At 50.5% G+C, this 22,155-nt stretch overlaps 2 protein-coding genes across 2 annotated transcripts; one reads left to right on the plus strand and one right to left on the minus strand.

Moving 5' to 3' along the window:
• Positions 1-8,444: 8,444 nt before the first annotated feature.
• BEST1 (bestrophin 1) lies at positions 8,445-18,788 on the plus strand. The gene is made up of 12 exons (XM_081281326.1): positions 8,445-8,670; positions 8,774-8,955; positions 9,627-9,837; positions 11,053-11,147; positions 11,629-11,862; positions 12,439-12,593; positions 12,976-13,053; positions 13,343-13,495; positions 14,793-14,873; positions 15,160-15,311; positions 16,932-17,588; positions 18,484-18,788. Exons 2-12 carry the CDS (start codon positions 8,901-8,903, stop codon positions 18,500-18,502), a joined length of 1,890 nt encoding a protein of 629 aa, XP_081137452.1. The 5' UTR covers positions 8,445-8,670; positions 8,774-8,900; the 3' UTR covers positions 18,503-18,788.
• Positions 18,789-18,932: 144 nt separating this feature from the next.
• FTH1 (ferritin heavy chain 1) lies at positions 18,933-21,472 on the minus strand. Its single transcript, XM_081281403.1, has 4 exons — positions 21,141-21,472; positions 19,739-19,885; positions 19,350-19,475; positions 18,933-19,260 (listed from the first exon to the last, which is right to left on the minus strand). Exons 1-4 carry the CDS (start codon positions 21,252-21,254, stop codon positions 19,096-19,098), a joined length of 552 nt encoding a protein of 183 aa, XP_081137529.1. The 5' UTR covers positions 21,255-21,472; the 3' UTR covers positions 18,933-19,095.
• Between the last annotated feature and the right edge of the window lie 683 nt (positions 21,473-22,155).

Genomic DNA, 22,155 nt, shown 5'->3' on the forward strand with positions numbered 1-22,155 from the left:
TATCATGCTTAATGGTGAAAGACTGAACGTTTTCCTCCTAAGACCAGGAACAAGATAAGGGTGGCTAGCCTTGCTCCTTCTATTCAACATGTTACTGGGAGTTCTATCAAGGGCAGTCACAGAAGAAAAAGAAAAAGGCACCACATTAGAAACGAAGAAGTAAACAACATTATTCACAAATGGCCTTATCTTATATATAGTGAAAATCTGAAAGAATCCACACGGAAACCATTACAGTTAGTAAATGAATTCAGCCAAGTTGCAGAACACAAGACTAATATATAAAAATCAGTTATACTTCTATACAATAGCAATCAGAAATCTGAAAATAAAATTTAAAAATAATTATTTTTATAATAATATTTAAAAAACACAAAATACTTAGGAGTATTTTCAACCAAGGAAGTACAAAACTTATCTACTAAGAACTATAAAAATATTATTGAGCAGGATGTGGTGGCACGTACCTGTAATCCTATTGGCTCCAGAGGCTGAGGCAGGAGGATTGCAAGTTGAAGGCCAACCTCAGAGAATTAGTGAGATCCACATTTAAAAAAAATATATTTATTTTTTATTTTAGTATTAGGTGGACACAATCTCTTTATTTTATTTTTATGTGGTGTTGAGGAGAGAACCCAGTGCCTTATGCATGCTAAGCAAGCACTCTACCATTGAGCCACAACCCCAACCTGAGATCCACTCTTAAAATAAAAAATAAAAATATCTGGGGAATATAACTAAGTGGTAAAGTGACCCTAGGTTTCGCACCACACACACACACACACACACACACACACACAGAGAGAGAGAGAGAGAGAGAGAGAGAGAGAGAGAGAGAGAGAGGTGTATGGGGGGATAGAGAGAGAGGGAGAAATTAAAAAAAAACTAAATAAGTGAATAGATATTCCATGTTCATAGATTGGAAGACTTAGTGTTATAAAGATGGTGCATTAGTCAGCTTTACTTTGCTATGAAAAAATACCTGAGATAATTGACTTAAGGGAGGAAAGCTTTATATTCACTCTTGGTCAGTTTGCTCCATTTTTTCTGGGCCTGTGGTAAGGCAGAATATCATAACAGGGAACAAGTGTGGGGAGAGACAGAGAAGGGCCAGGGTTCTCATATATCCTTCAAGGGCACACCTCAATGATCTATCTGCTTCCTTCAACTAGACTCCACCCACTAAAGTTTCCACAGCCTCCCAAGAGTGCCTTCAGCTGGGCACCCAGCCTTTACACATGAGCTTTCAAGAGGCAATTTAGATCAAAACCATAACAGATTGTAAAGCAAACCACAGAGTCACTGTAAAATATTTGTATTTTGTCCTTTTTGAGCTTATTGTAATTGTTGTTGTTGCTTTGTTTCCCATTTCTGGGGATTGAACCCCAGGGTCTCATACATGTCACATAGGTGCTGCACAGCTAAGCCGCATTCCCGGTCCCAATAGAATTGTTTTCTTAATTTCATTCTCAGATTGTTCATTGCTAGTGTATAGAAATATAACTGAGTTTGGGGGTTTTTTTTCTTTTTTCTTTTTTTGGCAATACTGGGGATTAAACCCAGAGGTGGTTTACCACTAAGCTACATACCCTGCCCTTTTCATTTTGATATAAGTTCTTGCTAGATTGCAGAGGCTGGCTTCTATCTTGCAATGCTCTTGCCTCAGCCTCCTGAGCTGCTGGGATTACAGGTTCTGCGGTGTGTGTGTGTGTGTGTGTGTGTGTGTGTGTGTGTGTGTGTGTGTAGAACTGTGGATATAACTCAGAGTCTCAAACATGCCAAGCAAGCTCTCTACCACTGAGCTACATGCCAAGCCCCTGATTTTTGTATTTTGTATGTGAAAGTTTTCCACTAAATTTATATAGATTTTTGAGGAACCGTGAATAGACAAAGCAATCTTTTTTTTTTTTTCCTCCCAGTGCTAGGGATGGAACCTAGGGCCTTGAGCATGCTAGGTAAGTAATCTGTCACCGGGCTATACCCCAGCCTTTGAGGAAAAAAGAAACAAATTTGGAGAATGCACACTTCTTGATTTCATGTTTTTTCCCCTAAAGCTTCGCGATCAAAACAGTGTACTGGGATAAGGACAGACATACAGATCAGTGTGATACGATGACAGTCTGGAAGTAGAACCACACGTCTATCACCCCTTCATTTTCGATAACGGTGCTGAGACCATGCCGTGAGGAAAGAATATTGAACCAGTAGGTGCACGGACAACTGGACATCCACACACAGCAGACGGAAACTGGACCTTGACCTCACAGGATGCGCAAAAATGAGCTCAAGATTGGTCAGATTTCTAAGTGCAAGACTTAAAGCTATAACATTCTTAGAAGAAAACACAGGGGTAATCATTTGTGACCTTGGACTTGGCAAGGTCAAAAATGCATCAGAGAACTTCCTCAAAAAAGTATATAGAACTTCTTCAAAAAAATAAATAGAGCTGGCTAGGATTACATCTGTAATCCTAGCAACTTTGGAGGCTGAGGCAGGAGGATCGTCAATTCCAGACCGGCCTGGCATCTTGGTGAGATCCCATTTAAAAAAAAATGTAGTTTAGTGGTAGTTTATGTCTAGCATGTGCAAGGCCCTGGGTTCAATCCTCAGTACCGCCATAAATAAGTATGGATATAAATAAAGAGTGAAAATTTTGAAACGAGCAAAAGTTTTAAATAGACATCTCTCCAGTGAAGGTATACAGTAAGTAAAGTAGTAAGTAAGTAAAGGAGAAGATACTTCCCATTATTTGTCATTTGGGAAATTCAACCCTAAACCACAGAGAAGCCACACATACTACTCCACGGGTTTAAGATAAACAATAAACAAATGGAAAAGGTGAATTTTATAGAATAGAAATTTTATCTCGGTATTAAAAAAAAACAGAAGGAAATATATCAAAATAATTACCACTGGTGTGTTTCTTTCTTTCATTCTTTGTTTTTTGTTTGTTTTACTACTCTGTAGTTTCCTAATTATTTATATAATAGCATGTACTTTTGAAGTGGAAACAATAAATAATTTCAATCTCTCTTGTCATGGTCTGAAGCCAGCATCTGGGATGTGCACCTGTAACAGTTATTAAAATGCAGGTTCTGATCAAGGAGGGCTCAGGTGGGGGCCCAAGATTCTGCATTTGAATTTTTTTGTTTTGTTTTGTTGTTTTTTTCTTTGCCATTGAACTCCAACCACAGCCCTTTTTATTTTGAGACAGGGTCTTGCTAAATTGCCCAGGCTGGCTTCAAATTGGCAATCCTCCCGCCTCAATCTCCCTAGTGGCTGGGATTACAGGCATGGGACCCCACAACTGGCCGAGACTTTATATTTCTAAAAGTTTCCAAATAGTGTGGATGCTACTGGGCCCGAGACCTCAGTTTGAGAAGGCAGGTTCTAGAAGATGGTAGCAGCAGGTCAGAGACTGATGAAGCAATTCACTGAATGGAAGGGCCAACAGAGAAGAGGCTGTTGCTTCTAGATCCCTCCCCCAGGAATTTATATCATGCAGGACATATTTATACTAAAGACTTTTTCATTGTAGAATGGAAAACACCTGAGGGGTGTAGCTCAGTGTTTGAGCACATGTGTAACATTTGTGAGGCCCTGGGTTAAAAAAATCATTCCTTTTTTTATGAGTAATTCATATTTAAACGAATGTCCTACATTTGTGTCTGCTAAGTTGGATAGCTCTAGGCTGGGGTGGACAGACCCCTCAGAGCCAGCCAACCTGTGTGGGAGGTAGGTAAAGGCAATTTCTTTTTCTTTTTGGAGTGCTGGGGATTACACGTGCTAAGCAAGTGCTGTACCTCAGAGCTATATCCCTAGATTTTATTTTAATTTTAAATTAAAAATATATTTTTTTTGGTACTGGAGATGGAACCCAGGGTGCTTTATCACTGAGCTCCAACCCCAGCACTTTTCTTCTTCATTCTGAGACAAGGTCTCAGTAAGTTGCTCAGGTTGTCCTGGAACTTGTGATCTTCCTGCTCCAGCCTCCCAAGTTACTGAAATTACAGGAGGGTACCACTGTGCCTGGCTGGTAAAGGTGATTTAAAAAAAAAAAAGATTTTGGTACCAGGGATCGAACCCAGGGGCACTTAACCACTGATCCGCATCCTCAGTCCTTTTTTATATTTTATTTAGAGACAGGGTCTCACTGAGTTGCTTAGGGCCTCGCTGAATTTCTGAGGCTGGCTTTAAACTTGTCATCCTCCTGCCTCAGCCTCCTGAGCCACTGGGATTACAGGCATGCACCTGTAAAGGCGATTTAAAGCCGATGTCTTGGGGTCCTGTTGATGTGACATAGTGGCAGCGTGGCTTACTTTTTCTCTGACTTGCCCTTGTCCATCCTCCCCCAAGTCTGTCCACGTATGACAGATGGACAGCCCTACCTATCCCCCAGGGCTATGCACCAACAATGAGATGACATCATTCCTAAAAGGCACTTTGTGGCCTGCCTGTCCCCCAGTAAGTGCCCAGGAGGTGGAGAGGCGATGGTTTCTTCTCTTCTTTCCCTCCCACGATGCCCTGGCAGCGCTAAACCCAGTGGAGCAGCGGAGCTGCCGGGCTGACCCAGCCAGTGACCTTGGACAGCCTTTCTCTGACTCCTCGGGACCCCAGGCAAGTCGTTCTCTTTCCTCCGTTTCTTTGTCTGCAAGATGAGTAACTGGATGAGAAATCGCTGACATTTGCTCCCAGCTGTCAAGCTCAGATGCCCATCTGAAATGAGGAACTGCGGCCACCGACCCGTGTTAGGTGTGTGACGGCAGCCAGGCTGTCCATGCCCTGGGCAGTTCCTCCTCCTCACCTGCCCATTAGCCCCAGTTCTAGTGGGTGGAATGGGGCAGGGTGGGTCTGTCCTCACCTGGCTGGCCTCACTCAGCAGGACAGAGTCCATGGAGGTCTGGGCCACTTGGGGATCTCAGCATTCTCCTCAAGGCTGAGGGTGACAGCTCTCGCCTCTGCTTGAGCCGGCTCTGGCCTCTTCTGTAGTAATCCGCTGTCTCTGGCAGCCAGAACCAGGTGAGTCCCATCCTTGTCCTGCGCCTCTGCTCCCGGAGGCTCTTCTGGAGTGGCCAGAGGTCACGTGTCCACCTGTTTGAATATCCATCTCTCCAGCCTTCGGGGATCAGGGCTGCCTGACTTCAGGGTACAGGTGCTTTTTGGCCTCCTGGGCCTTGGTTACTTCCGGGTGGGCAGTACCCCTTCCCTGTCCAGCTGTGCCAAGCCCCCCTCCGTTTCTCTCTTGGCTTCTGCCCTGTTTGTTGATTGGCTCAAGAGAGGGGTATGGGCAGAGGCTGGAGGCAGTGTCAGGCCTGGTTGGCCCACCCCAGAGCCTCTTGCCCTGGCCAAGCCAGGCAGGTCTCTTTCTACCTGTCCAGCTGAGGCAGGTCCTCTGTGAGGCTCCTGTTGCCAGGTCCACCCTGGGAGAGAAGGCTATGGCGTCCTGCATCTGGAGCACCATCTGCCCAGCTCTGCTCTGCCTGGCCCCAGACATGGCTCTCTGTGAGGGGGCTCCTGAGCATGGGCTCTGCTTTAGTTGGTTTCCTGTGTGCACCTCCATTCCTCAGACCTCCCTTCAACCCTGACAGACCATTACGCTGGGCCTCCACTCTCAGAAACTCGCCTCCACTGCAGAGATCCTCGTGGGGAGCAGAAGCACAGAATCCAAAGTCAGAAGACAGACTTCAGTACCAAGCCATTCACAGCTGTGTGACCATGACCAAGGCATGCCTTGAGTTTCAATGTCCTCTGTAAAATGTGGCTAAGATTGTGATACCGAACTCTTCCTCAATAATGCCTCCATGCCCTTTCATATTTCTCCGCTCAGTGAACTCCTACACAAGCTTCAAGACCCAACACAAATGCTCCCTTCTCCGTGAAAGTCTCCCTAACCCCTGTGCACTGGGCACAGATCGTAGGCCTTGCAGTTCCATTCGAGCTCTTTAAGTGTTTTCCTGGTTTTCATTTGACTATGAATTCTCAGAAACAGGAGACAGAATAGGCTCCATTTGGGCATCAGAGATGCTGTGTTGAATGACTATCTTGTGGAATTCTTGCAGGGCTCAATCCTGGGGTCCTTCATCTAGGCTTGGCTTGGGTCACCTGGTGCCTGTGGTGCCTTTAAGCTGTGCCTGGCTGTACCCATTTCCATGGCTGAGACCCAGTGGGAGAGACCATGACTTGTGAGTGTCTCTGCCGACATTCTGGGGCAGGGAAAATGAAACAGCACAGTCAGGAGGTTCTGGGGTTCAGGGGAAAGAGAGGAAGGACTTCAGTGTCTCCCAGCTCCCTCTCAGGGTTCTAAGGCTGCTGGTCAGGGTCAGGGAGATGACAGTCTTGGGGTTGGTAGCTGATGGACCAGGCTTCCCAGACAAGAGCCAGCTAGTCAAGGGCGCCCTCTAGGGGCAACCACAGGGGAGGCAGGAACCTGTCCACAAAGGCAGGATTCTTGAGTTTCACGGTGCCAGGCATTGCAACAGACTCGTGTTTGACTTTAAGAATATATGTATTAATCATCTGGTGGGTGGAAAGCTCTCTCTGGGGTGTTGGCATGCATCGGTGAAGAAGGAATATAAGGTAGAGAAAGAACCCCTTACAGCAGCGGTTCTCAGCCCAGATTGTGCATTAGAACCACCTGGAAAACTGCAAAAATACCACCCCTGAGCTGACAGAGTTTGCATCTGTAGGGTGGGGCACAGGTACTAGTGATTGTAGCTGTTCCCCAGGAAATGCTAATGGGCACCAGGCAGGAGAACACTGGCTTGAAGTGTTCACTAAGGCTTGCCATTCATTATCCTCACCTGGTCACTGGGGCAGATGTTATTGTCCTATTTTGCAGAAGACCAGACTGAGGCCCATGTCACCTCTCTGCCTTCCGTGTTCGGTCTTCCTTCCTTCCTTCCTTCCTTTCTTTCTTTCTTTCTTTCTTTCTTTCTTTCTTTCTTTCTTTCTACTGGGGATTAAACCCTGGGATTCTTAACAACTGAGCTATATCCCTAGCCCTTACTTTTTATTTTGAGACAGGGGCTAAGTTGCTGAGGCTGGCTTTGAACTCACCATCCTCCTGCCTCAGCCTCCTGAGCTGCTGGCGTGAGACACGCGACAGCTCCCTTCCCTGTTTTAGTCAAGGACAGGCAGGGGAGGTAAAGGGGCAGCAAAGGACTCCTACAAGGCTGTCCCTGATCTCCTAGAGATGCTCCAAGACAACAATGTGGCTTTGTTTGGGGTGATTAGGAAAAGTTGCCAAGGTTATTGCAAAGCAGGTTTTTGTTGTCCTCTTTGTTGTCCCTCCACCTCCCCCACCCCACCCACCTCTGATCAGGGACAGAGAATTGTCAAGGCAATAGCAGTGTGTACAAAAATCTCCTGCAGGCTCAGCGTAGTTACTGCTTAGGGAGTAAAGTCTGAGAGTTGGGGCCACAGGGAAGGGGGAGAGGAAGGGGAGGAAGGAAGGGAGAGTGGATTTATTTTAAGACTGAAGGCCATGTTGTAATCAGGGCTTCTGGAGGTGTGGTCCCAGGACCACTCACATCATGCTTCCCTCAGTACCTGAAAAAATGTAACATTCCCAAGAGCACAGGGTTAGCCTCTGGAGAAAGATCCTGAGATCTGCATATTTACTAAACACGGGGCAATTCTTGGCGCCACTGAAGATCAAGAGCCACTGCTGCTTGGAATTCTGCTCTTCTGCTTTAGTAATCTAATCTGAGTATGTTGGGTAGATACCCATCATGCCCAGAGGCTCAGAGGAGCCTCGGAATGGATTAATGTATTAAAATGCATCAGATCAGCTGCTGAGAGTCTAACCAGCTGCCCCTGGGGTCTGAGCACTTTGCACAGTCTGGCTAGAAGCCAGCCCCATAAACACCAGGACGGCTTTGTCATCTCCCCCCAGGCCTGGTCTCCACTCATGGGCTCCCAGCCCCCACCTCCTTCCCTAGCTGCGCAGCACCTATTAACAGATCCTGCCGACCAATCACAGCCTGTGATGTCACCAGCAGCCAATCAGAACTCCTCACCAGCATAAGCAGAATTCTGTCACTCTTACTGAGGTGATGAGATTCCAGGGCAACACCACCCTTTTCAGACAGGGACGCTGAGGCAAAAGAGGAGCAGAGTCCTATCCAGGGTCACCTCATAGGTCACCGCAGAGCCAGGGCTAGAAGCCAGGACTTGTGCCGGTAGCCCAGTGTTCGTTCCCCAGCCCTCAGGGTTGCCAAAGCTCCCCAGGTCCTGGATAGAGGGTCCCTCCCTGGGTAGATCCTGGAAAAGGGAAGCTGAAGCTCAGCACTGTCCCCACGGTCCCCCGCAAGACCTCAGGGGTCAGGCTGCAAGTGGAGCAGACCCCTCAACCTCTGAATTTTAGGGCCATGGTACAGGAACTGTTGCCCCAGATTCCGGCTCTTAGCTCGACCCCCGCAGGAAGGAATTAGAGGTACCTGGCCAGGCTGAGTGGGCTGCTGCTTCTGAGCAGATTACAAGGAGGGGCCGAGACAAGGGCTCCTTTGTGGAGGCCGTGGCTTAGGGAGTCAGGTGATCGCTCAGCACACATGTATGTGGGCAGTACCAGCCTCCCCGTGTGGGCAGGGCCACTGGCTATAGGGTCTCAGTCCCACCAGTCCAGTGGCCAGAGCTTTCAAGGGATCGTCTGACCAGACTGGAGCCCCACCTGTGAGTAGGGGGTGCCCCACGTGGACAGGGCTGGGGTTTTGAGGGAATACAGGGGTGGATGATTGTACACAGAGTACAAGTGCAGGTGTGTGGGCTTCTGCAGGTCCTGAGGTGGGGAATGAGCTTGGTGTGCACCAGGCACAGAGACATGGTTTGTAGCTGCATCAGAACAAGTGGGGGAGGATGGAGATTCAATACTGCTTCAAATAAAGTTTTATTGAGCACCTGCTATGAGAACAACACAGGAGCTTCCATTTGGAGGAGGAAAGAGGCAGCAAGCAGCAGGTATCTTGTATAATTTATATTTGAGTGGGGATAAATACTAGGTGGAAAAATCAAACAAGCTGGGAGCACACTGCTGGTGGCAGTGAGGCACTATTTCTAGTAGGATAGCCAGGGAAATCCTTGCTGAGATGTCATGAAGTGGGAATGAGTCAGGCAGTTCCCTCAGGAAGAGCATCCCCCAGGCAACTGGCTCAGCAGGTGGAAAGGCCCTGGGGCAACCATTCAGTAAATTGGAACAACCTTGCCAATCAGGCTCTGTTCTGGGAATGGGGTCACTGGCAGTGGACTGGGCTGCCTGGGTCCCTTACTTATTTCTCATTCCAGGTAGTTGAGGGAGCGTAGGGAACAAGATGAGCTCAGAACAATGCCCAGCTCAGTGTGTGGACATTGCTGTTGTTATTGTCACTGTGCAAAATTAAGGGCATATGCCCTTAATACACAGACCTGCCTGTCTTCCCTGCCAAGGTCAGGGGCAGCCTCTGGGCTCACTTTCTTGGGTTCCCACCTCCCACAGGCAGTCAGAGCTGGAAGGCCCTTGAAAATGATCTCCTTCCCCTGCTCCCAGTGTCCAGGTGGGAAAGCTGAGGCCCCACGCAGGGAAGAGTCCTGGCTAAGATCATGCATGAGTCCCAGACAGGAGCCAACTAAGGCCTCCCCACCCACCCCATCAGCACCCTCTCTGCCTGCCCACCAGGACCCACGCCCACCTGCTGCAGCCCAGTGCCTGGCCATGACCATCACCTACTCCAGCCAAGTGGCCAATGCCCGCCTGGGCTCCTTCTCCCGCCTCCTGCTGTGCTGGCGTGGCAGTATCTACAAGCTGCTCTACAGAGAGTTCTTCATCTTCCTGTTCTGCTACTACACCATCCGTTTCATTTACAGGTACAGGTGGCAGGGCTGGGGCCAGGGCTGGGCCAGGGCCGTGGAGGGTGGAGACAGGTTCGAAACTCTGCTGGGCCCTTCCAGTGTGCTAGGGAGCATACATGCCAGTCAACTATGGATCTGAACTGAGGTCCTGGCCAGTACCTGGGGGCTGGAGCTGGGGCCTGGGAAAAGAAATCAAATCAGATGGAGGGAGAGGGGTGTGGCTCAGTGGCAGAGTGCTCGCCTAGCATATGTGATGCCCAGGGTTCAATTCCCAGTGCCACACGTCTCTCTCTCTCTCTCTCTCTCTCTCTCTCTCTCTCTCACACACACACACACACTTACACAGTTCATGTATATACATATTTCAATAAAATATGCTCATCTAAACAATAAAATGTAGGACAGATACATATGCAGAATATATGATAGCACTTCAGTTGAGAAAACTTTAATGATTACAATGGATTGAAAAATATACCTAAAAGTCTTTTTTTTTTAATGGTACTAGAGATGGAACTCAGAGCCTTATATATAATAGGCCCCTAAATTTCTTAAGTTTATATTCATAACAAAGGTTGGTATTTATTTATTGGTACTAGGGATTGAATCAAGGGGCTTAACCACTGAGCTACATCCTCAGCCCTTTTTATTTTTTTAAGAGAGAGATTTTTTTTTTAATATTTATGTTTTAGTTTTCAGCGGACACAACATCTTTGTTGGTATGTGGTGCTGAGGATCGAACCCGGGCCGCACGCATGCCAGGCGAGCGCGCTACCGCTTGAGCCACATCCCCAGCCCCATTATTATTTTTATTTTTAGGTAGGGTCTAAGTTTCTTAGGGCCTCCCTAAGTTGTGAAGCTGACCTTGAACTTGAGATCCTCCTGCCTCAGCCCCCTGAGTCACTGAGATTACAGACCTGCGCCACTACATCTGGCCCACCCTACTTTTTAAAAAGACCACTCAGTTTCAACTTGCTTTTAAACAACTGTCCCTGACAACTGACCCTTTACAAGGGTCCCTGATGCCTAACACTGACCCTCAGCAAGCCCTTCCTTCCCGTCAGCAGGGGGTTGGTGTGAGGATTCTCACAGGAGGCCATCGGAGCAGGCCTCCGGGGCCTGCGGGGGTTTGTCCTGGCTCAGGCCGGAGGTGGGCCCTGGCCTGGGCAGGACCTGTGGCCATCTCAGCCACCTCCTCACGGCGCGCGCACACCCCCGTGTCGCCCTCAGGCTGGCCCTCTCGGAGGAACAGCAGCTGCTGTTCGAGAAGCTGGCTTTGAATTGCGACAGCTACATCCAGCTCATCCCCGTTTCCTTCGTGCTGGGTGAGCGCCCCCTTCCGGCCGTGCGGGGTCCGGGGCCGCCCCAGCTCGCGGCAGACCCAGGGCGGACCCAGAGGAGCTGCGAGTGAGAGGGGCAGGCCAGTGGCCGGGTGGCTCCGTGCAGGCCAGGGACACGTGCGAACTGCAACAGGGAGACTAAAGCCAGGCGGCGGGGAGGCCGTCCTGCCGCGGCACTGCAGGCGCGGTGTTCCGGGGACGCGCTGGGAGCCTTGCGCAGCGGGGCGGGAGGGCGCGGGTGGTGGCGGATGGCTGGGATCCCAGGGCCAGATGACCCGAGGGGCTCTCGCGCCTCCGTGCCGGGAGGCTCTGACTGCCGTCCTGTCCCGAGAGCCTCCCATTAAGGTCGGGGCTGGGCCCGCTCGCATTAGAAAGATGGAGAAACCGAGGCATCACCGGGCGCTGGCCTCTGGCCACAGCCCAGCCGCTCGCCCCTCGCCCCTCGCCCCTCGCCCCTCCTGCTCAGGTTTCTACGTGACGCTGGTCGTGACCCGCTGGTGGAACCAGTATGAGAACCTGCCGTGGCCCGACCGCATCATGAGCCAGGTGTCCGGCTTCGTCGAGGGCAAGGACGAGCAAGGCCGGCTGCTGAGGCGCACGCTCATCCGCTACGTCAACCTCGGCCACGTGCTCATGCTGCGCAGCATCAGCACCGCGGTCTACAAGCGCTTCCCCACTTTGCAACACTTAGTGCAGGCAGGTGGGCGGAGCCAGGAGTTCCGGGGCGGGGAGGGGCGGGGCCAGACCTGGAGTGGCAGGATCTGAAGATGGGAGGAGCCAGAATTCCCTGAACTGGAGGATTGGGTCCGGGACCAGCAGAGCTAAACAGATCACATGCTTGAAGGTGGGGCGAGGCCAGAAATACCCTCGGATGACAGGGGTTTGAGGTAGGGTCACAGACCCTAAAAAAGCTAAGGGAAGGGCTGGGGACTTGGGAACTGATGAGGTACTAAGGTCTTACCTCCCTCTGCCCTTCTGATCTGATCTCCAGTTTCCAGTCTGGAGGTCTGAACATCGTTCTCTGGCCTCCCCATTGCCTTTGCCCGTACCTGACCTGTCTCTGGTGAATAACAGGCCTCTCTCCCATGCTTAGTCCATAATAGCACATTGCAGGCATCCAGTGATTATGTGTTCAAAGAAAGAGGATTCCAAAGGAACTCGGCCTAAGGGCCGAAGGGCTGAGCAGGGCCGAAGGGCTGAGCAGGGCCGAAGGGCTGGTGCTGGCCACCTCTTCTGCGGTTCTCCCACCTGCTGCCTTCTTCACTCTACTCTGCAGGCTTTATGACCCACGGGGAATACAAGCAGTTTGAAAAACTGAGCTTGCCACACAATATGTTCTGGGTGCCCTGGGTGTGGTTTGCCAACCTGTCCACAAAGGCCTGGGTTACAGGTCGAATCCGGGACCCTGTCCTGCTCCAGAGCCTGCTGAATGTGAGCCCACTACACAGATGGGGCAGGTGCACAGTGGGGAGGGTTGTGGCCTAGGTAGAACAAGGTTTCCTACAGGGGGAAAACTGGAACCCCTGAGTCTTCCCAGAGCCTGGGATGGGGGTGCAGGATCTTTTACAACAGGTTTCTACAGCCCAAGGGAGCCCTTCTCCCAAGATCCTTTCAGTCCCCTAAGTGAGCCTGTGAGGTCCTGGTTTCTTTTTGCTAGAAGAGGAGACTGAGCCCAGAGAGGTTTAGTGAGCTGTCCATAACCACACAGCCAGGACTGGACCAAGAAACCAGACACTGGTATCTGGGGAAAAGTGGAGATGAACCTGGGGGAGCAGGCTGTGGTCAGAACCCCATCCTTTCCTCTGTTCCTCAGGAGATGAGCACCTTGCGTACTCAGTGTGGACTTCTGTATGGCTATGACTGGATCAGTATCCCGCTGGTGTACACACAGGTGAGGACTGGACTGGTGAGGCTGGTCTTTGGGAAACGGAGGCTAGGAGGACCCAGGAAGCTGACTGACTCAGAGGCTGAGCGAAAGGCTGCCTCCAGGAGTTGGAGATGCACCTTGAAAGTTTTCTCTAGTGCCAAGCTCATGGTATCCAGGCTTTTGCCTGGCCCAGCCCGGTAGAGGCAGTGTGGTTCCACCTGTTAAAGAGGAGAGAACAGACCCAGGCTCGCCAGTGTGATCCCGGGGTCTCTCCTAGTCCTCTTGTGCCACCTCCTCCACTTTCTCCTCCCAGGTGGTGACCGTGGCAGTGTACAGCTTCTTCCTGGCTTGCCTGATTGGCCGGCAGTTTCTGAACCCGGCCAAGGCCTACCCGGGCCACGAGATGGACCTTGTTGTGCCGGTCTTCACGTTCTTGCAGTTCTTCTTCTACATGGGTTGGCTGAAGGTGAGCCTCTGGGCTGGGGGTGTGGCCAGAGGGCCACCGCCTGGGGGCCACGCATTCCCCGTGTGTGTTTACATAGGACAAAGCGGAGATCCAAATCGCAGGGTCCAGGGGCCCGCTTGAGGTCTGACTGACCCCAGGGCTTCCCTGAGGCCAAGCGTGTAGTGGGTGTGGGAGACACAGGGAAAGTTCCATCAGTGTAACCATCTGGTGCCCCAGAGGGTGTTCTCCAGGGTTTGTCCAGAACAGGAGGATTCACCGGATAAGGTTGCAGTGGCAGGCCCTGCTGTCCCCTGGGATTTGTCCCCCCTGCTTACAACAACAAAAGCGGTGAAGCTGACTACCCCAGTGCCCTCTAGAAGCCACATTCAGTCCCCTTTTCCTTACGCACCTCCACCCCAAGTCTCTTGTCCAGCTCCTTCCCCCAGAGCCAGGACCCTAATGGGAGCTCAGAATGACTGATGTCTGTCTCTTGTCTTTCATTCTGTTTCCTGCTCACTCTCTCTCCTCTCCTCTCTTCTTTTCTGTATTTGTTTTTTGGTAATGGTGGCAGGGATGTCCCTTTCTCCCCTTTTTATCCTTGTATCTATCTCTCTCTCTCTCTCTCTCTCTCTCACACACACACACACACACACACACACACACACACACGCTCCTATTCCCCCTGCATCTTTTGGTTTCTAAAGATCCAATCAGATCACACCATTTCATGCTTGAAATTGTCCAGGGTGCCCTGGTGCCTTGCCAACCATTTCATGCTTGAAATTGTCCAGGGTGCCCTGGTGCCTTGCCAGGTGTCCCCTGGACCCTAAGGCTGCTCATCACCTCTTTGAGGAATTTGTCAGGGTATTTTAGAGATTAGTCCCCAGGAAACTGGACACCTAGACTCCTCGTGAATTCAACACAGCCTCAGCATATATCAGTTCCGTTAGCAAACAATGAATAAATACATGTTTGAAGGTATGATGAGTAAATGAATGTGTAAGTAAGATTACAAAACTCCAGGTGAGATATGTGAGATGAGACAGAGGTGGTGACTCAGTTGAGTGACACCGTTAGGGACAGATGAGGTATTCAGGGAGGAACTGGCTAAGGAGAATCAGAGAGGTTCAGGGTCTAGAGGGCAGGAGCAATGTGTCGGTAGCCCCATGTTGGGGGGCTATAGCCCTATGCTGTGGCAATTGGAAACAGTTGTCAGGCAGGAAGGGTGTCATGGGGTGTGGAAATGGTAGGATCCAAGGCTTGAGGGAGGGAAGCAAGAGCCTCAAGGATCTCTACCTGAAGGTCACCCATCCCCAAGGTGGCAGAACAGCTCATCAACCCTTTTGGAGAGGATGATGATGATTTTGAGACCAACTGGATCATCGACAGGCACTTGCAGGTATGAAGGGAGCTCATACCACGGACCCAAGGAGGGGGACGCTGCAATTCTGCAGGGAGGTGTCACAGGGAATTATCCTCCCTTGCCACGTCCCACTTTGCGGCCAGCCATTCACTTACAAGAGTCTCACCTCAACTTTTGAGGTTTGCAGGGCATCAACCTCTCCATTCACAGGTTGGGAAACTGAGGTCCAGAGAGGGAAGTAACTTCCCCAAGTCATCAGGCAAGTTCATGGTCATGTCTGGCTGACCTTTCCATTGGACTTCCTCCTGTTTCTGGTGGCCAGGTGTCCCTGTTGTCTGTGGATGAGATGCACCAAGATCTGCCCCCCCTAGAGCGGGACATGTACTGGAATGAGATAGAACCCCACCCACCCTACACAGCTGCTGCTTCCCAGTTCCGCAAACCCTCCTTTTGGGGCTCCACATTCAACATCAGGTGGGCAGTGCCAGGGAACTGGGTGGGAAGCATCTCAAGTGCAAGGGCCTAAGAACTTAGAACAGCTCTTGAGAGTACCCCTTGTGTGCCTAACAGGGCTAGGCAGGATACTGCATTCTGTAGAGATATTAACTATTTTTTCTTCCCAATAATCCTGCTTTGTTAGTTTTCAGATAATAAAGTACAAGTTCAGAGGGGTTAAGTAGGTTGCCCAGTCCACAGTCACATAACTAGCCAAGGGCACGTCTATGCCAGTTGTTAGGTTCCACTCTGCACTTCACTCTCAACTGAGCTATGAAAGGACTCCTGAGGCGAGAAGGGCTCTGGGGAACCTCTGGTCTTAGGTACTCTCCTTCCTTGTCGGGGCTGGAAGCTGACAGGAAAGGGATTTATTCAAGAGCAGCCGGTGATCAGCGATGCAGTGGGGATGTTAGAACTTGCTTCCTTGCTCTAACCAGATCGGTTTTTTGTTTTTTGTTTTCAACAAATTAAGGTGTTTGGGTGGAGAGTGGAGTGGGGTTCTCTGAGATAGGGGAGGGGCAGCAAGCATGTCCAGGCAGAAGGCAAGGCCATAACAGGTACTTCCTGAGTAGGTTCTCCTACGAGTAAAATCCTCAGGCCGCCCACAGCAACCAAAGCTTCCCCTGTACAGTCTCATTTCCCCAATGCTCTGAATCCCTCCTGGCTGCTGTGGGCTGGAGGGCCATTTCAGGAAGTCCTCTGCCCCTGGGTGACAGAGACGGCTTTGGAGAGTGTTTGGCTCATGTTGGGATCCATATTAAGGCCATTTTCCGCAGTATCCAGCACTGTTCTCCTTTTGTTCTTTTAAGAACTAAATAGCCTATTAGGCTGCAGTTAGGATGGAGTCCATAATTAGTGTGAAGAAGGGTGGAAAAGCAGTCAAATGAAAGCTGGTGACTTGTCTTGCTCAGGAAGATTTCTGGAGGATGAACTTGAGCCCTACATTTTCTGCATCCCTGCATTTGAAGGCCAGGGTGGGGGAAGGTATAAAACAGAAAAATAACAAGGAATACTCACTTAGCGAAGGGAGCTCAAACCCCAAACCAAAACTCTGGGTACCTGCCTGGGAAAATAGAGGTCACCTTTGACTGCCTGAAGCTAAGCCTTGGGGCATGGGAGAAGTTGGTGGCAGGAAAGGCAAGCCCCAGTATGGCCTAGGTAAGCTCTCTGTTGCAAAGGAAAGGTCTTGGCCCCCCAAGAAGCTGCTGGAAGCCAGACTTGTCTTTTGGTGGGTGATGTTCTGCAGTTGAGAACATCTCTCCCTGGCCTTGCCTGTAGTCCCTCCTAGGCCTCACCCACCTTCCTACTGAAGACCAGTTGTTCTGATGATGTAGAGGAAGAGGCTTTAATGGGAGGAGCCAGTGGTGAAGAGGAAGTCCCTAGATGCCAGGCTGGAGGAGGGGGCTGGATGGTAACAGTAGGCGAGAGGGAGTGGAAGAACTTGAGACTCACTGGGAGGTACAGGAGAGATTAGGACAGAGGCGAGAGCTGTGGTACCATGAGGAAGGCTGGGACAGAGAGAGGGACAAAGGGGGGGTGAAGGAAAGGTCAGGTCTGGGTCCTTTGACCCCCCTACTCAGCCCTCAGTGTCTTTTCCAGTCTGCAGAAAGAAGAGATGGAGTTTCAGCCAAATCAGGAGGACGAGGAGGACACTCACCATGGTATCTTTGGTCATGATCATCAAGGTGTCATTAGTCACCTCCTAGGGCTGCAATCCCATGACCACCACCCTCCCAGGACAAACTCCAAGACCAAACTACTATGGTCCAAGAGGAAGCCCTACCTCCACGAGAGTCAACCCAGTAAAGACAAACAGAGCCCTGGGGACCAGGAAGACACCAAGGCCTGGAAGCTCAAGGTGGTAGATGTCTTCAGGGATGCTCCACTCTACGAGAGTCCAGGCTACCACAGTGCCCCACAGACGCCCCTCAGTCGCACGCCCATGGTCTTCCCAGAACTGTCAGCCCCCTCTGGGCTACATGGCATCATAGGCACTGATACAAGTGACCAAAGCCCAAAGCCTGTGACTTCTGGGGCCAAGAACCATTTTGAATCGCTCCCAGATGATGGGGCCTTGAGGGAGCACCCAGAAATACATCATGCAAGGAAGAAAACTGTCGAGTTTAACCTGAAGGACATACCAAAGATCCCTGAAGTTCATCTCAAAAGACATTCGCAACGCTTGACAAGCAATATACACACAATCCTCGAAGATCCCGTAGATCCTGCAGCTCCCCTTCACACCTTGGAAAACAGGTCTGTTCACCCAAACCAGGGTCATGGCATCCCTCTTCCCTACCCCAGCTTCCCTTGCTCTGAGCAGGTTCCCATGGTTTCATTACTGTCAGAATAGGAGGGATCTATGCCCTGACTGGCTGGGAGTATGCACTGGAACCCCGAAGTGTTGTGGGCGGGTGCTTATACTCAGTTCATGCAGGAGCTTGACGTCACCAGAAGACTTCTTTGGGATTCACGGAAAGAATATGAAGTTACACTTATAAGGATGCTGGGGGGGGGGGGCGGGGTTGGCAGGTTAGGCCTAGATGGGCTAGGGGTGGCTGATAGAATACCGTGAGGCTGAACCTGGGCTCTCCACTATCACCAAGAACTTGACTCACTGCCCAGTTAGGAGGTGGCAAATGAACACTTTCCCAGAGGCCTTCATGCTAGGACACAATCACTGGAAGAAAGGGTGCTGCCTTATCCCAAGAACTGGCAGATGGTAGTTTATTGGGGGAATAGAGGAGACAGGATCCAAGGTCCATGAGTTGCATCTTCTAACTGCTTTGGGGACCTCACTGAACTATGTCCCAGTTTCACGTTTCCTTAAGCTTCAAGTTGTTACAAACCCACGATACTTCCCTTTATTCTAGATTTTTTGAATATTTTTGCCCAATTAGAAACATCCTACTCCAGCCTCAATCATACAAAGAGGAAGTCTAGCTTCCCATTTCTATATTCTCAAGCAGTTTCTTTCATGGTTAGAATACCCAGCTTTATTGAAAACCCCCAAAAAGGGGGGGGGGAACAGGGCAACAATTTTGGCCTTGCTTCTAGGGGTATACAGGGGATTTTTATAAACCATCTGTGGCTTAAAATTTAGTCTTACGTACCTTCCATACTCATATCAACTTTCTCAATTTTTCAATAGGGATGAACTATATTCCTAGCTTATCTCCCAAGGGGGATACCTCACCAGCCTGGTCTTCACCTGCCTGTAATCAGCGGGACACTGATCCAGTCATGCCCACACAGTTGTCCACATTGGAGTATGTTCCCATGACAGCCGGATTTAAATGGCTGGCTTAATGGACAAGTAACTAGTCCAGGACTACTTCAGCCTTTAATACATTAAAAACTGTATAAACTAGGGGCTGGGGATGTGGCTCCAGTGGTAGCGTGCTTGCCTGGCATGCATGCGGCCAGGTTCGATCCTCAGCACAAAGATGTTGTGACCACCGAAAACTAAAAAATAAATATTAAAAAATTCTCTTAAATACAAGAATTCTAAGTATTTGTTTAGTGTGATTGACACTAAGGGAATCTGAAAGATTGCCAAGACAGATTTTTGGCCCATCCCACAATTTCAAACACAAGAGCTGGGTACCAAATTTCTTTATTTGAAGGAATGGTACAAATTAAAGAACATAAGTGGATGTTTTGGTACAACTTATAGAAAAGGTAAAGGTAACCCCAATATGCATGCACTGCCTTGGTGACCAGGGAAGTCACTTGCACGGCTATGGGAAAGTCAGGCTGAGGTTTAGCTCTCGTTATCACTGTCTCCCAGGGTGTGCTTGTCAAAGAGATACTCTGCCATGCCCGATTCTGGGGCTCCCATCTTGCGCAAGTTGGTTACATGGTCACCCAATTCTTTGATGGATTTCACCTGCTCATTCAGGTAATGAGTCTCAATGAAATCACACAACTAGAAAAAGAATCAGAAATTACTGGTTAGTTTTCCCAGCCAATGGTCAGTGATTTCTTCCACTTATCCCCTGGGTTTCCAATACTCACGTGGGGGTCATTTTTGTCAGTGGCCAGTTTGTGCAGTTCCAGAAGCGACTGGTTCACACTTTTCTCCAAGTGCAAAGCACATTCCATTGCATTGAGCCCACTCTCCCAGTCATCACGGTCTGGTTTCTGAATAAGAGGAGGTTAGGTCAATTCATCTGTAGTCTCTACCAATCAGCTCCCAAACCAGCAAACTCCTAACACCTAACCGTCCTGCTCGGGTGCCTTGACAACAACTTCTACTTTGACATCCTAACCCACTACTATTTTCCTACTTTAGTTGAAATGGCAGATCTAAAAAGACACAAAAAACCCAAAGCCCATTATGTCATCATTTTTTAAGTTAAGGGCAACTGATAGCCTGTAGGACACCCCTAAGACCTTTTGTTCACCTTGATATCCTGAAGGAAGATCCTGCCACCTCGTTGGTTCTGCAGCTTCATCAATTTCTCAGCATGTTCCCTCTCCTCATGAGATTGGTGAAGAAAATATTTGGCAAAGTTCTTCAAAGCCACATCATCACGGTCAAAGTAGTAAGACTGAAAGTGGAATGTGAACACATATGTTAAGGATTCCCACAAGAAAGAAACTGTACCAGTAGGTAGAAAAGGTTGCTGTTACCAAAGCCTCGCTTTCTCAAAGCACAGTAAGAAGAGGCCAGTGCCTTAGGAGACTAGGGGCAGAATTGTTCCTGGGTTAACTCAACAGTAATTAATTTGTATTCTAAAACAGAAAATTGAAACTTGATCCTTGAAAGTTTATTACTTCAAGGTTCCTTTAGAGTATCATAGGAACTGACTGCAGCAGAATGTCTTCAAGATCTGTATTAATGTAGAGGAAATTTCTTAAGCCAGAGCCAAATATGATTAAAGTTAGAGTGCTGGAGTACGGACTCTGTACTTTCAGCCCATTTTCCTGTTCCTTCCTGATTACATGTTAAAACAAGCTCTAGAGCTTGCCAGTTGTGCAGTACATTGCTGACCTATAAAATTAAAGCATTGTGCCACATGACAACTGAGGACAATATATACCTATAACTATTATTACCAGCAGAAATCAAAAATTTGATTTCCAGTCTTAAGACACTAATTTCTACCACTCAGCCTGAAGTAAGGAGCAAACCAATTCCACTGTGGGAACAACTTCCTTGCTCAGTAACTGTTGGTGGACTTTATCCAGGAACTACAGGTTCAATTACAACTCCACGACTCTCTGGCACAAGAAGGATAAAGAAAGCACCCGGAGGCAAGTATTCCAAGGCTCAAGGTCGGGTGACACTTCCATGACTGTAGAAGGGGAGATTTTTAGCGATAATGCTTCAACACAAGTGGGTCTTCGAGATAAGTAGAACAGAGAGGTGGAGACCGCTGTTCAGAAAGGGGCCGGGGTAAGCCCACGAGATAAGCAACTTTGTATCAACCCCAAGGCTGCTGCCATTCGACACCCTTACCCAGCAGGAGGCTGGGAGCTGCGCACTCCAGCAAACTGAGGGCCTACGAGTCACGTGATCGGCGGTGGAGGTCGAAAAAGGAATGCAAAAACCCACTTTCCTAACCGCTGGGCCGACCGTACCGGCTGCCAGTCTCTAAGAGGGGACTGCAGAGGCGGGCCTTGTCGCGGAGGGAGCCCTCCCAGGGACTGCTGGAAAGGGCCAGACTTTCTGCGCCAGCCAAGTCCTGGGAGACCTCGCGCAGCCTCCATTTTCCAGCAGGGCGCACGGAGGCGGGGAAGCCCGCTGCTGGCCACACCCCCGCCCGCCGGCCCGCGCCCCGCCGCAGGCCCGCCCGCGCTCACCATGGACAGGTAGACATAGGAGGCGTAGAGCTCCAGGTTGATCTGGCGGTTGATGGCGGCCTCCGAGTCCTGGTGGTAGTTCTGGCGCACCTGCGAGGGGGACGTGGTAGCCATGGCGGGCGGCTGAGGAGAGGCGCGGCGCTGGAGCGGCGGCGGAGGCCTGGGGCGGTCCGAGGGCGCTGTGAAGAGGTGGTGAAGGGCTGCTGGCTCTGAGCGGCGGCCGGGGTGGGGGTCGAGCGCCGGGTTCCGTCCAAGCACTGTTGAAGCAGGAAACCGCGGCGACTCTCGGCGAAGAACGTCTGGCGCAGACGGCACCCGCCGGGCTCTTATAAGGGTCTCGGCGTCAGGACGGCCCTGGCCAATCAGCGCAGCCCGCCTGCCGGGCCCCGCCCCTTCCTGTGGGCGCGCGGCCGCGGGCGGGGGCGGGGGGCACTGGGGTGCGGGGCTGGGCTGCCCTGATCCCTGCGGGCCGTGGTGCGTTCTGGCTGAGCTTGCGGCGGGGCACTCTCTGGGCCCCCCAGGCAATGAGGGGAGGCGTCTTTGAACTTTTAGGGTCCTCTTAGAGGGGTTACAAAGGAAACTGGAGGAGGCGCGGGAAGCCCAACCTGGGGCCCTGGCTCCGGTGGAGCCCTGGGTCTTGGAACCAAGGAGGCAGAAGGCGAGAGAACGGGTGCTTCCCAAGTCCTAAGCCAACACCCCTAGGCGCTTGGCCAAGGGCATGGTGTTAAAAATCTTGGCCGTTGGGAAGCAGATTCCACACCCCGAGGTAATTACCTCGTAATGCGAGTGGAAAATGGGAGATGGAAGCGTGGCCTGTGGGTGGTGGGTGAGTCAGGTATGGGGATGGAAAAGGGCACACTTTCTCTTCCTCCAACTCTAGGAAGGAGCACGACAGCGAAGTGGGGGCCTAGTCCAACCTTCTGATCCCAGCGACATGGCACCTTTTGCTGAAAGCAAATATGGCTCCGAGTGCAGTTCAAACAACAAAGGCTGGGCGGATCGTGTTACCCCGAGA

The sequence above is a fragment of the Spermophilus citellus genome, assembly GCF_964194105.1.
Source record: "Spermophilus citellus genome assembly, chromosome: 2".
In the NCBI taxonomy this organism is placed as follows: Eukaryota; Metazoa; Chordata; class Mammalia; order Rodentia; family Sciuridae; genus Spermophilus; species Spermophilus citellus.